The sequence below is a fragment of the Megascapheus bottae genome, chromosome 24, assembly GCF_031878675.1.
Source record: "Megascapheus bottae isolate mThoBot1 chromosome 24, mThoBot2.hap1, whole genome shotgun sequence".
NCBI classification, from domain to species: Eukaryota; Metazoa; Chordata; class Mammalia; order Rodentia; family Geomyidae; genus Megascapheus; species Megascapheus bottae.
In genome coordinates, this window is record NC_143532.1 from 12,960,606 (window position 1) to 12,974,482 (window position 13,877).

At 46.1% G+C, this 13,877-nt stretch overlaps 1 protein-coding gene across 1 annotated transcript; it reads right to left on the bottom strand.

The window, feature by feature from the left end:
• Positions 1 to 2,944: 2,944 nt before the first annotated feature.
• On the bottom strand, positions 2,945 to 10,799 carry LOC150047014 (pyrethroid hydrolase Ces2e-like). Its single transcript, XM_090357059.1, has 12 exons — positions 10,724 to 10,799; positions 8,390 to 8,594; positions 7,351 to 7,486; positions 6,606 to 6,739; positions 6,266 to 6,524; positions 5,768 to 5,866; positions 5,390 to 5,530; positions 5,167 to 5,247; positions 4,787 to 4,931; positions 4,159 to 4,293; positions 3,578 to 3,650; positions 2,945 to 3,160 (listed from the first exon to the last, which is right to left on the bottom strand). Exons 1-12 carry the CDS (start codon positions 10,797 to 10,799, stop codon positions 2,974 to 2,976), a joined length of 1,671 nt encoding a protein of 556 aa, XP_090213185.1. The 3' UTR covers positions 2,945 to 2,973.
• Between the last annotated feature and the right edge of the window lie 3,078 nt (positions 10,800 to 13,877).

Sequence of the window (13,877 nt, forward strand, 5' to 3'; positions counted from 1 at the left end):
CCCAGACTCTTCTTCCCAGACCTGAGCAGATTCTCTTGTTTGACTCACAAACAGTTTGGACAATAAACAAAGAGACAGATTACCATCTGCAAATGTTTATTGCAGAGCCTCCAACCAAAGCTTAAAGATTCCCTCCTGGTTACAAGCTAGGATTTTTTAGTTGGTTAGTGAGAATGCTAGTGTGATCCAGTATGGGAATATGATAAAGTAACTAATAGGGTACCTCTGCCTCTGGGTTCTGTGTCCATGTGTGTCTGTATGTGTTCATTGGTACCTGGACTCAAACTCAGGGCCTGATAACTCCCCCTTAACGTTTTCCACTGCAGATACACGTTTTTTAAATATATTTTTTATTGTAATTAATAGAAGGGTTACATGATATTTGCCAGATAAACGGTGCCTTAATTCCCACACATTGATACCCTTTCACATGTCATGGTCCCCATTCTTGCGTTTTGCTGTTTAACTAGAGATAAGAATCTCTTGGCTTTTCCTACCACGTCTGGTTTAAAACTGCATTCCTCAGATCTCAGTTTCTTGAGTGATAGGTACAGACCACTGGCCCATGGATTCACCCTTATGTTCTAAAGGGGATTGATCATAATTAACCAATAGTGAGATATTATGCAAACTGGGTCACAGCTGAAGAGGAGAGGGTATTTGTTCAAGGTGATGGTCTGGTGTCAGCCAAATGCATTCAGCCAGACAGGAAGAAAAGGTGAGCCTGAAGTACTGGTAAATCCAGGTACTAATCTAGAACCCTAAGATAAGGACATTGGGCTACTCAGACCTAAGAGCTCTTTGACCTTTGTGTTCGTAACTTAATTAGCACCTGGGTTGGGGCCTGACACTCTTGGTCCTTAAAATTCAGGGCCAATAACAAGTTCCTTTATTTTAACTGAAAATCACAATGCTTCATTTTAATATCAGGGATGTGATATGAAAGGCTGAAGGTCCCCACATGCCCTGCCACTTCCTGCACCATCAATCAGATACCCTGGCATCCACAAGAACTAGGGAAAGAAAGTGTTTTAGAATCATTTCTGTATTGTGATAGTTGATGGACACTTGCATATACACAGGGATATGGATAAAGTCAAGGAAACAGAGCAAGGGTAGAGAGAAATTGCAAGAGACAGGGAGAGAGACAGACAGAAAGAAAGACAGAGAGTTGCAGTCATATAGAAAGACAGAGAGAAAGCATCGGGGACACAAGTGGGGTGCCAGGGTTCTCTGTAATCCTAGCTTTTCAGGAGGCTGATTTCTGAGGATCTTGATACAAAGTCAGCCTTGGCAGGAAAGTGGTGATACTTTTTTCTCCAATTATGTAATAATAATCAAAAGTGGTGTGTGCTGCCTGAGTTCAACTCCTCTGCTGGACCTGAAGCACTGAGCAGCAGGAATTCAGAAGACTGTACTGGACATAGGACAGGTTCTTTGTCAAATAGCTAAGTTCAAAAAGGAGCGCCTGCTCTCAAAGTTAAGTTGCCCTAATTTTACCTTCAACCATGTTGTAGAATTTTCTCCAATTCTTGGTCACATCCCATATTGCTCATTATTTTTGTTTGATTTCCTCCAGAGTCTATTATTAAAATACCCAATTCTCATCCCTTGAAAAAAAAGTGGTGTGTGCAGTCATAAAAGGCACTTCTCAATATAAGAAACAGTATCGATGATTCTCAGGGTATTAATCACAGTAACCACAAAATAGATATTATTCAATTAGTACGATTGAGCTATTATTTTCTTCCAAACTGTATATAATATTGATAGCAACTAAAAACAATTGGGTCAGGCAGTAGTGGTGCTTGGGTATAGTTCTAGTACCTCAAGATGCTGAGATCTGAAAGTTGAGGTTCAAAGCCAGCTCAGGTAGAAAAGATTGTGATACTCTTATGTCTAATCAACCAGCAGAAAGTCAGAAATGGAGGATGGCTCAAGATACACAGAAAAAGCCAAGTGAGAAAACAAAGCTGTGAGTTCAAACCTCAGTAAGAGGATGAAAAACAAACAACTCAATTGGGTCCTTCCAAAAGGCTGAGTAAAAGGATGTAATTAACTGGAAAGAATATGAAGTAAGATCTTTAGATGAAAGAAATATTTTAAGACATGACATAGGAGTGGATGTGGTGCATTTAATTGCATACAAATTAATCCATAACAAAGTTCTTTGTGGGCTTGTGAGTAGGTGTGTGTGTGTGTGTGTGTGTGTGTGTGTGTGTGTGTGTATATGTCTTCAAGACTCTTATAAATGAAGTTGGCTAGCAGGCATCATGGCACATGCCTGTAATTCTAGCTACTCAAGAGATTGAGATGTGAGGATTGCGATTCAAGGACATCATGGGCACTAAATACCAGGAGATTCTTAACTCCACTTAAACACTAGAAAACAAGAAGTGGGGCTGTGGCTCAAGGGATAAGGCAGTAGCTTTGAGTTGAACAGCTGACGGATTGTTCTCAGGACCAGAGTTCAAGCCCCATGAGCCACAAAAACAACAACAAAATTGAGTTGGCTTAGTTGTTGGATACTTAGAAGTTAGAGAAAAAAGTATGGCTTCCTGAAGGGTCAACTTGGGATTTTAACCTATTTCTAGTGATAGCATGTCCAAAAAGTCTCCTTCATTGGAAGAGGGGCTGGAGACTTGGAGCAGACAGAGGCTGGGAGATGATTTGAGCAAGGAAGGAAGGGTGTCCAGTGGGGTGTTCAAGACAGAAAGCATCATCAGGGCACATCCAGATTCATTGCTATAGGGCATTTGTTGAGGGGGTCTCAAAGAGATGCTCAGGCAAGTTGGTCATGAACACCAAGCATGCAGTTACTAACATGTACCACCTAGCTGGCTGATTGGATAACCAAGGGTGTGAATGGCTTGGTGAATGAGTGATTAAATCAATTCCTATTTCACTGAGCATGAACGGGCAACTCAAGCTGATCCGACATGCATTTAGGCCCACTCCTCCTGACATAGACAATTACAGCTCCAGGTGCTTCTCCTTAGCCCCTTTGAGCTCCTGCATCTTCTGGGGAAGGGTCTTGGTCCAGAACTTCAGCCTGGAGGCCTTCAGGCCCTGGCCCACGGCAGGATGGATGTCCAGCTGTAGGTAGTGCTCATTCTGGTCAAACATGGGCCAGTGCAGCAGGTCCTCGCTGTTGGGGTTCCTGTGGACACACCCTCCCAGCAGGGTGGACAAGGGTCATGCTCAGGCCTTGGGAGTTTGCACCCAATCACCTCCTGAGGGTCATGGCAGGCAGCCCACAGCATCAGGAGTGGGGGAATGAGGGAAACTTTTCTGTCATAGGACAACAAGGCTCTCTCAGTGATGTCTGTTCTATGTGGTTCAGAGCCACCTCACAGAGGTGAGTGTTGACGACTCCACAGAACTGTGGTCCACCTTTCAGGTCTCTGGGGCAAGAGAGAATGACTTGCACCTCCCATGCACTCTGTGTGTGTGAGTGAGTCCTGGGGTTGAGGGAGAGCTGTCATGTAATTGAGGGTGGAGTGTGCTCATGAGATGCCACAAGGGGATCCCTAGGTGGACCCGATTCTGGGGAGGAGGCTTAGGTGTCTGATCTCACCCATTCCTGGCAAAGTTGGCCCAGTACTTCATCATCCTCCTGCTCAGAAGCTCCTCCTCCTCAGAAAAGCCAGCTGAAAGGAGGAGAGAGAAAAGACTCTAAGTCATGGATAACATTTCATGGTGCCTCCTTCTGCTCTCCACCCTCCATTCAATTGTAATCTGATCCTCCACACCAGGTCTGATCTTTTCCCCTGCCTCACCCAGTATCAGGCACTCCCATGGCACAAATTTCTCTTACTCATTCCAACCCCTAGCTGAATTCATCTGTGTGTATTCCTGCATGAGAGGACATTGCCACCCTCAGTTCTGGGACTCATTTAGTGACATTCATAACTTCCAATCAGGCACTCTGTACCCATGTCTGACACCTTACTGCAGATGGGGACAGGTGGTGAAAGCACAGGATGTTTGGGAAAGGCTCAGATTCTCATCACCTACAGCTTTTTGAGAGGTAAGAGTTTTCACATTGATCCTGTCCTCTCTCTGACCTTTAGTTTCTTCCTTTAGACCATGAGGAGAATCATCCCACAGCTAACCTCCAGTGTCCCATTCAGGCTTATAGAATTGCAGAAGACTCACGAGGGCTGTCACAAAAGGAAGACCCGAAGACAAAGGCAACCTCATCACCATGGTCGGCTCTCACGTGCCGGGGCCTGAAGTCTTTAAATCCATAAGGATGTTGGAACTCATAGAAGTAGACAGGGGCATGGGAACCTGGAGGTGAAGAAAACTATGACATAGTGACCCTCAGTTGCAGTTGTCCTTCCTCATCTTTGAAGATATGGTAGTTTGGTTGAAGTTGGCTGGAAACTGAACTGTAAGTGAGAAGCCTCGGGAGGGAAGAGGCCTTGGAAAGAGCAGAGGGGATCATGACAGTCAATGATTCATTCACTGTCTTGGGTGAGAAATGTATGTTACTGCCAACTTGCTTGTGACCCTAATATCAAAATAAGCTTAGGGTAAATGTTGGCTTGGGTTTCCTATTGTTGGGGCACAGGAGTAATTACTGACTAAGTAACTTCTTTAAAGTGTCAGCGATGCCTGTGTCTTCCAGGAGCCATGAGAATTATTGACCTGTGGGACATCAAGTGCCTGGCAATGGGGCCTGGACAGAGACAAGGGTGGGACTTGGACCTCACAGAGCTGCCCTGGGCTGCACAGCTCTGAGCTGCCTCTGCAGTCAGACCTCAGCTACAGACGCACTCACGCTGAAAGTGTGCAACTTGCAGTGCAGGCACCACGAACATGAAGTCCCCCATCATGTCCTGGAACTGGGCTTGGAGGGTGTGGGGGTCCTCAGTGTCCCCCATGTACTCTTGCATCAGCAGGTCAGCACACTCAGCAGGCAGGTTCTGTCCCCAGAGGATGAGAGAGAGTCAGGCTAGGCAGGCAGGGCAGTGGCAGGGAGGAGGCAGCCTTGGGGTGGGGACATGGGCGCTGGGGTGGGACATTACTTTGGGAAGAGTCAAGCTCTGGTGTAACCCCACCACTAGCACACACGGATATCATATTATATTCCTGGAAGCTACAACAAGAACAAGGGCCTTGAGGAGCCCAATCCATTGGGGTAGATGTTCAGATTCTTACCATGAGTCCTACTGAGTTCTGCATAACAGCTGGCAAGGTCGTTCTATTTATTCCCTTGATGGTGTCCAGCATTTCCCATATCTGAGAGATTGGGAGACAGTTTCTAAGTTTGGAGTGGTGGGGTCATGAAGATGTCATTCCCTGTCCACCAAATATCCCCTGCCATCCACACATATAACAGATGAGCTTCCCACACAGCCAGGGAGTTAGAACTAAGTCTCACCAGAGGGATGATCCAGCCATACTCATCAGTGTTGACACCAATGATGCTTGGGACAGGGTGGAAGTCAGCCGAGGCCAGCAGCTCCATGGGGTGTCTGGGTAGGAAAACCCCGTCCACCACAGCAGTGATGACCTTGAAGGTCTGAGGAGACATGTGTGATCAGGATTGGAGATCACCTACTGCACATTTTCTAATGTCCTCATGATGCTTCCTCCCCACCCCAATTCTTCCCAGCATTCTATTACTTAGACATCCAAAAGAAATTTAAAGTTAGGTTAGTTTCCCTTAGTTTTAATTTTTATCTAGGACCACAAGAACCAGTGATGATTCACATCGTGTCTTCCTTTGCCTCACCCCCACCACAGCATTCAGCCTGACCTTGGTAATAGCCAGCATTTCCTCTTCACTCTTGCCTCTCAGGCAGTTCACCAAGGCCTCTGAATCCATCAGCTCACAGCCAGACAGGTTGACCACCATCTGGAAAGAAATCAAGCAGGGTTTGCCCCAGCCATCCAAGTAGCAAGAGAGGTTTGCCCCAAATGAGATTGAGACAAATTACTCCAAATCTCTTCAGGTATGGAGTATGGATTGCTAAAGGTGTAAATTGCTCCCAGTTTGGTGGTGATCAGGGACCTTGGCTGGAGGGTTCATCCTCCCTGTTTACATGGTCATGTCCACAGCACACAATCTAGGTGCAGCCTTACTAGTCACAACCCACACTTATCCTCTGTGAGGTTGAGAGGAGTGAGTTCTCTTCTTGCACGCTCAGCAATTTTAAAGTAGTTCACAGTGACCTCCATGGTCCTTTTGTCCCAAGCAAGCAGAGTGAACCCAAGGCTCTTAGGGGGATGGAGTAATATGGCTGAGGGCACTCACGGAGGAGACTGCTTCAGAGGAGCTGGAGATGAGATCTGGCAGCAGGGCCACCCCACTCTCCATGATGGCACCATGGAAGAGCCCTTGGGACATGGGTGACACAACATGTGAGGACACACTTGTGCCACCTGCAGATACCCCAAAAATGGTGACTCGGTTGGGGTTTCCTCCAAAGTGGGCGATGTTCTGTTGAACCCAGCGCAGGGCAGCCACTTGGTCCAGGTAGCCCCAATTTCCAGTAGCATGCTGGTCTCCGGTGCTGAGAAGTGGCAGAGAGAAGGGTCACAAGTCTATCTCTGCTGTGCTTGGCCCTCACTGTCCAGCTCAATCCCAGGCTCACCTAAAGTAGCCAGGTACTCCCAGGCGATACTGGATAGCAACCACCACCACATCCTCAGTGGCTGCCAGCCTGGACCCATCAGTTACGGAAGCCAAACCTGCAACCAGTGCACCACCATGGATCCACACCATCACCTGGGGAAGTCAAGACAGCTGGCATTGCTTCTCATTCAGCCCCAGTCCTAACTCTTTGCCCATTACAGTGTCCATGGCCTTGGCCATGGGCAGTTGCCAAAAGAGAAAGAACTCCCTCAGGACCTCCAGAACTGGCCCTATCCTTGAGGTCCTCTCCAGGAATCCAAATCTGAATTAATGGATCAACGCTGAAGTTTTGTTGCCCATACTCTCTTGCCTATCTAAAGTGGAATTAACCGGCCATTTCCCTGATTGTCTCACTGTATCACGAGTCAAAACGACCACATACTGGCATTGGCTCAATAGATACCCCACAACATGGAAGAGCTCATAGTTCAACACTTTAATTCTTCAGAAAATGTTTTGGGGTCAAGTTGGTAGAGTGAGTTCCTGCTTGATTAAAGAATCTGGCATCTGGAAGCAGTAAGGACTGCTTATCCCCTTATCCCAGAGCTGAGTCGGCCTCCCTGACCAAGTGATATTTGGAACCTGACAATGAAACTTCCCATTAGGTTCCTCATTGTCTCAGACCCCAGAGTGTTCTTCCCTCCACTAATGCTCTTGTGGAAGCAATGTCCTCGTACCAAGGCCCACCCAGTCTTGACACTCACAGGCAGGTTAGAGCCCTCCTGGGCACTGGCAGGTGAGTAGATGTTGAGATAAAGGCAGTCTTCAGACATGGAAAATCGAGGTACACTTAGATTGAACATCTTTGCCATATTCATCATATCAAAGTTTTGGAGACACCTGGTTACATTAGTAGACAATTATTCGGGTTCTGGTTTATGTTCACAACACTGCCCTTGGCTAGATTTGTTCCAGACACTGTGAACTGATGCTACACTGGTGCCTTGTTTATAATGAGTTTTCTCTCATGTTTCCTCCAACCAACATGCAGGTCACAGGCTTTGGATGGGTGAGGATTTCCCTCTCAAGGTAGGATGGAATTCTGACCTAAAGAAAGCCTTCCTGTTAAAGGTATCATTGAATTTCTCTTCACCTAAGGCTTGGAAAGCTTGATTCATAGAGTATTACAGAAGTATTGGCTGCAGGGATACACATTTAGACCTTCTCTCTGTGCCAACAAAAGTCTGGACAGGGTTGTTGCCACCATACCAGTGTAGTACGAAGGAATGAATGAAGGTCAGTTACACATAAGGAACTGGGAGGTTTCTGAAACCCAAATATACCAAAGAGAGCCATATTCCTGCTAACATGTCTAAAACTGGAAGCACAGAGACTTAGCCAGTGGCACTTAGGCCCTTGAGTTGACACAGTGACTGTGGAGCTTGGCCTTCTCTAAGCAGAAGCCCTCTTCAGGGATCCATGGGATCTGCTGCTTCACCAAGAGCACTGTTAGGCCCTTTTAGCCATGGAGAATATTTCCCAAGGATGCCTCTCCACTTGGCACGGAACAATTGGCAAGATCCAAGTTATGGCACAAGTATATCTCTGTGCTCTAGCACCAGGTACCAACACTGTTTGGATGCTGTGACAGAGCAATGAGCCTGGCAAATGCATTGGAAAAATCTACATGGGCAATTTTCCAATTCAGAAGGAAATGGACTGTGGGGTTTACATGGGAGAAACACTCCGCACAGGCCAGTGTGCCCTACAAACCACAGAGGCCCTCACCACGCAGGAACTTACATGGGTGGGTAGGAGGTGCCATCCCTCACACCACTCCAAGGCTCAGGGGGCTCCGGAGGGGCAAACCGCAGTGGTCCTACAGGTGGCTTGGCAAAGGGAATTCCCAGGAAGGTGTGGACCCCGACATCGAGGTCCTTCAGATGGACGAGGCTGCCCCGCACCTGCCCCGTGTGTGTGGTCCTGATGGGGCTGGCCGGGTCCTGGCCTGTGGGTGGAGAGAGGCACATCAGGGTTGATCTGCCCCCATCAGCTGCCATTCACACTGTGGCTCCTGTGGACTCTATGCCACCCACAGCTCAGCCTGGCCAGGTCTTCAGATCTGCAGGTTCAATGGCTTCACATACTTTCTGCCTGCATGACTGTGTTTCCACAGCGTGGTTTTCACTGATGTGACCAGGACCTTCCTCTTAGGCAAACTCCCTGAGGTTCTTTGGGACTTGATACCACCATTAAGCCCTAGGAGCTTCCAAGATTGGGTCCTAAGTGATAGGACAATACGCATATTTCCAGCAAATGCACAGGTTCTACAAGATCCTAGCATGACTCTAGGGATTGGAGTGAACATTTCCAGTCCAGGAGGAACTAACAATGGAGGTATGTGAAATGCCAAGAAGCAATGAGGACTTCAAGGAAAGGATGATACACGTGTGATCACATCTTGAAATCCCTGGTCTAGCTGGGTTGTCATGAGGAGGGGAAGCTGATGGAAATATCTTATGGGTCACATCAACCTGGCTTGTACAGTGATCATTGTTTAAGTAAATTCCTCGTTCATTCACTGAGTTATTTTCCATAGCTTAAGACAAAGAATTCTTCTGTGCATGCTCCTATTTGCTAGTCCACAAATTTCCATTCCTTTGGGAGTTTTGAGACATCAAGTCACCTCCTCAGTCTCTAACAATTTAGTCATCAGTACTAATTCTACCTCCATTAGAACCCTCCCCCCCCAGTATCTTCTTCATGTTTTAGAAATTCACACATTATCACAGACATGGAGATGGGACATATCATTGACTTCCTCTAAGAGAAGTAACTACGTAAGAGAAGTTCCTAAAAGAAACGTTTCTATAAGAAAAGTAACTTTCCTGCTTCTAACCACTGTACAGGAGCTGTTTGTGAATCAGCAAGATTCAGGTACAGTTCTATGGCCAAAGACAAGGTTGGATGGGAAAAATAATTGGACACCATAGATCGCAATTTATCAATATCCCTCCAAGTCCAAGGACATACTACTGAGATCTATGATGTCTATGCAAGAGGTTTGGCTAGATGGGAACTCTGACTCTGAATCTCTCTGTGGCCATAGAACACTTATGCTTCATAGTTGTTACAGCGAAGGACAAACATTGCTCAGAGGTTCCTGTTAGAGACCAGCTACCTGCATGTTGCTCCCAGCCTGTCAAGATGAAGAACGAGGAAGCTGAAGCAGGCAGTGGAATAAAGTGAACCTTGTATGAGAAGATTTCAGCCCTAGGTCTTCTGAATATCAGGATTTGTACATCTTTTCCTCCTATTCTAGGCATTTAGAGTGTTAGACTCAGTGCTTCAGAATCACTAGCCAGAGCTTGATCAAGAGCAGGTAAAGAGGGATTCTGGTAGGGGTGAGGTGGACCCAGGTCCCTTGAGCAGATTAGATAGGAAAGGGAAGGGGAGCTTGTTCTAGGGTGTGGGGATCAAAGGTTGCACATTCACCTTTGCATATAATTCTCTGTTGGTACCAGCTCCAGATAAGGGCCTGGGGGGGGGGGGTTGTGGCAGGCGCAGGAAACTTACATGTTTGCCCTAGAAGCCAAGCCAACCCTTTCCCCAGAGTTAACATATAAGTGGAAGAATCACAGGGCCACCTCAGTTCAAGTTGATGCTGTGTTTGGGGGAGTTATAAGTCTTTTGGGACCAGAAACCTATGCCAGTGCCTACTGGGCCATGCCAAGATGCTTCTCTGATGAGGAAGGGCACCCACTGAGAAACAGGAGAAAGCATGAATGACAATTACATGGGCAGATTCAGTAGCAATTACAGTTACAGCTGCAACAACACACATAGAAGGGAACTATCTAGAATCCCTGACTTTGCCCAGCACATGTCAATGCACCTCTGATTCTTTCCTGCTGGGCTCACATCCCTGTGTTTACAGACATTTATGACCCTCTCTGAGGTATATGACCATTTCTGTGAACATTTAGTGGAGGCTTCATTAGCACAAGTTTCCCACTGTATCATCTTTCATGTCTACCTTCCCCTGCTTCTGTGCCCCAAGCTCAAGCTCTGCAGTACACAATGTGGCAGATGTCCCTCTGGTGCCTTCCCCCTACCAGGCCCCTGCTGGAGTCTTACCCTGGATCTGGATTGGGAGAATCAGGAAAACCCAGACCACTGCAGTCAACCAGGCAGGAAGTCGGTGTAGTGGCATGGCTGGCTCCGAGGATTGTTTCTGTGCTTCTATGCAGAACAATGCAACTCAACAAACAGACAGGATTCACTTTGACCTTGCCCAGCCACGAGTTGAAACTGACAAGGAGTAGGAGGTACAGAGGAGAGGCTGGGAAAGGTTGTTTCTGCTGGAGAGGATCACTGACAGGACAAACGTCACAGAAAATCATTGGCCAGCACTTGGAGTGTGAGCTCTTCCCCTTCTACTTTCACTTTGTCCTCCTCAAGAGGCGCTGTGTGGCTTCTGCAACCCTTGAGATACCAGGAACTTTCCCTGGTCAGGGCTGATCTGCAGAGAATCTGGCTCAGGATCTCTCAGATGGACAATGGCCCCTCCTCTTGTGCTGCAAAGGTGAGCACTTGAGCACAGGGAGCTATCACTGTGTTCATTTTGAAATTCTTCCTTGAACTCATTGCTCATGGATTGCCAATTCCCCCTCAACATTCCTCATGCATTAGAGTTATGGTCTGAGATTCCTCACGAACCTCTTTCATTTAGGAACGGTTGATCGCTTTAAGCCATACTAGTCACTGTGGCATTTTATTTTATTGTTGGGATAATGTATACAGGGGTTGCAGTACATTCATTAGGTAGTAGGTACATTATTTCTTGAAACCTGATAACCCTTCTTGTGTTTTTGTCCCCCTTTCCCTCCATTCTTTCCCTCTCAGTCATCTTGCTTTCCCCCTTTCCTTCCCTATTTCAAATAAATAATTACAAGTATATTCAGAATACCAGGTAACAAAGTCAGATACAGTAACACATGAGATTAACTGTAAGTGGAAAAAAAAGAAAAGAAATACCTTCATATAGTACATTAAGAACAATAGTCACAGAGGTTAACCTCTTGTTTCCCTAACCTAAAGTTTATTTTGTCAATCTCATTCTGTAGGACCATATGTACATAGCTTTTGAGTTATTGTAATCCCCTACTAGGAGAATCCTAGAGGTGTACTAATTATTAAAAGTGAGGGACACCAAGGATCCTTTGCTTCTTTACGTCAGATTTACCTAACTTAGTATGATTTTTTGCAAGTCTTTCCTTTTCCCTATGAATGGGGTGATGTCATTGTTTCTATGGCAGCATAGAATTCTATTGTGTATAAGTACCACACATTCATGATCTATTTATCTACTGAGGGGCATCTGGGCTGGTTTCCTGTTTCAGCTATGGTAAATAGTGCTGCAATGAATATCATACTGCTAGAAGTTTTGTTTTTGCCTTGTTTCTGGACATTTGGGTAAATGCCGAGGAGTGGAATTTGGGTCAGAAGGGCACTCTAAGTTTAGTCTTTTGAGGAATTGCCATACTGCTTTCCAGAGTGGTTGAATGAGGTTACACTCCCACCAACAGTGTAGTAGCGACCCCTCTTGGCACTGTGGCATTTTTTAGTACCTATTTCCCTATTCATCCCACACGATCTATGGTTACAATGGTGGCTGAAATCAAGTGAATGACCATTTACCCACTTAAAAAACTATTAAAGGGAAGTTGTTGGTTGTAGCCCTGTGAGGAAACAGCGGTCTCTGCATCTGCGGTAATCTGGGAGACAGGTCTGTAAGCCGGAATTCGTGAAACTCAGAATCCTGTTCCGATGCAATGAGATCCTAGGAGATGCAGTCCAGACTCATTTCCCAGAGAAATGGCACCAGGCTCAGCCTCACATGGTCTTTAATACCTTTGAGAACCAGCTATGATTCTTCATCTGGTACACAATACTGTTGATACCCTCCAGTATGGCACCGAAGGCTTTCCTTCTTGCGACCCTTCCTGGAGGGCTCATTTCCCCTGGCATGAATAAGCTAAAGTTTCTCTGGCCTCCATTCCAGCTACAGAGTCTGTTGTGCACTCAAGGTGTCCAGTCTAATGAACTATGGCCCAGGACATGGTCCCAGACTCTTCTTCCCAGACCTGAGAAGATGCTCTTGTTAGACTCACAAACAGTTTGGACAATAAACAAAGAGTCAGATCACCATCTGCACACCTTCATTGCAGAGCCTCCAGCCAAAGCTTAAAGATTCCCTCCTGGTTACAAGCTAGGATTTTTGTAGTGTGAGAATGCTAGTGTAATCTATTATCAAAAATGATATACTAACTAATATGGTACCTCTGCCTCTGGGTTCTGTATCCATGTGTGTCTATGTGTGTTCATTGGTACCTGGACTCAAACTCAGGGCCTGATAATTATCCCTTAACTTTTTCCACTGCAGATACAGCTTCATTTCTTGCTTTTTGCTGTTTAACTAGAGATAAGAATCTCTTGGCTTTTCCTACCACGTCTGGTTTAAAACTGCATTCCTCAGATCTCAGTTTCTTGAGTGATAGGTACAGACCACTGGCCCATGGATTCACCTCTATGTTCTAAAGGGGATTGATCATAATTAACCAATAGTGAGATATTATGCAAACTGGGTCACAGCTGAAGAGGAGAGGGTATTTGTTCAAGGTGATGGTCTGGTGTCAGCCAAATGTATTCAGCCAGACAGGAAGAAAAGGTGAGCCTGAAGTACTGGTAAATCCAGGTACTAATCTAGAACCCTAAGATAAGGACATTTGGCTACTCAGACCTAAGAGCTCTTTGACCTTCGTGTTTGTAACTTAATTAGCACCTGGGTTGGGGCCTGACACTCTTGGTTCTTAAAATTCAGGGCCAATAACAAGTTCCTTTATTTTAACTGAAAATCACAATGCTTCATTTTAATATCAGGGATGTGATATGAAAGGCTGAAGGTGCCCACGTGCCCTGCCACTTCCTGCACCATCAATCAGATACCCTGGCATCCACAAGAACTAGGGAAAGGAAGTGTTTTAGCAATATTTCTATACTGTGATAGTTGATGCACACTTGCAGATACACAGGGATCTGCACAAAGATAAGGAAACAGAGCAAGGATAGAGAGAGATCGAGACAGACACACAGAGAGAGAGAGAGAGAGACAGACAGACAGACAGAGACAGAGAGAGTTATATAGAGAGACAGAGAGAAAGCATGAGGGAGAGAAGCAGGGTGCCAGGGTTCTCTGTAATCCTTGCTTGTCAGGAGGCTGATTTCTGAG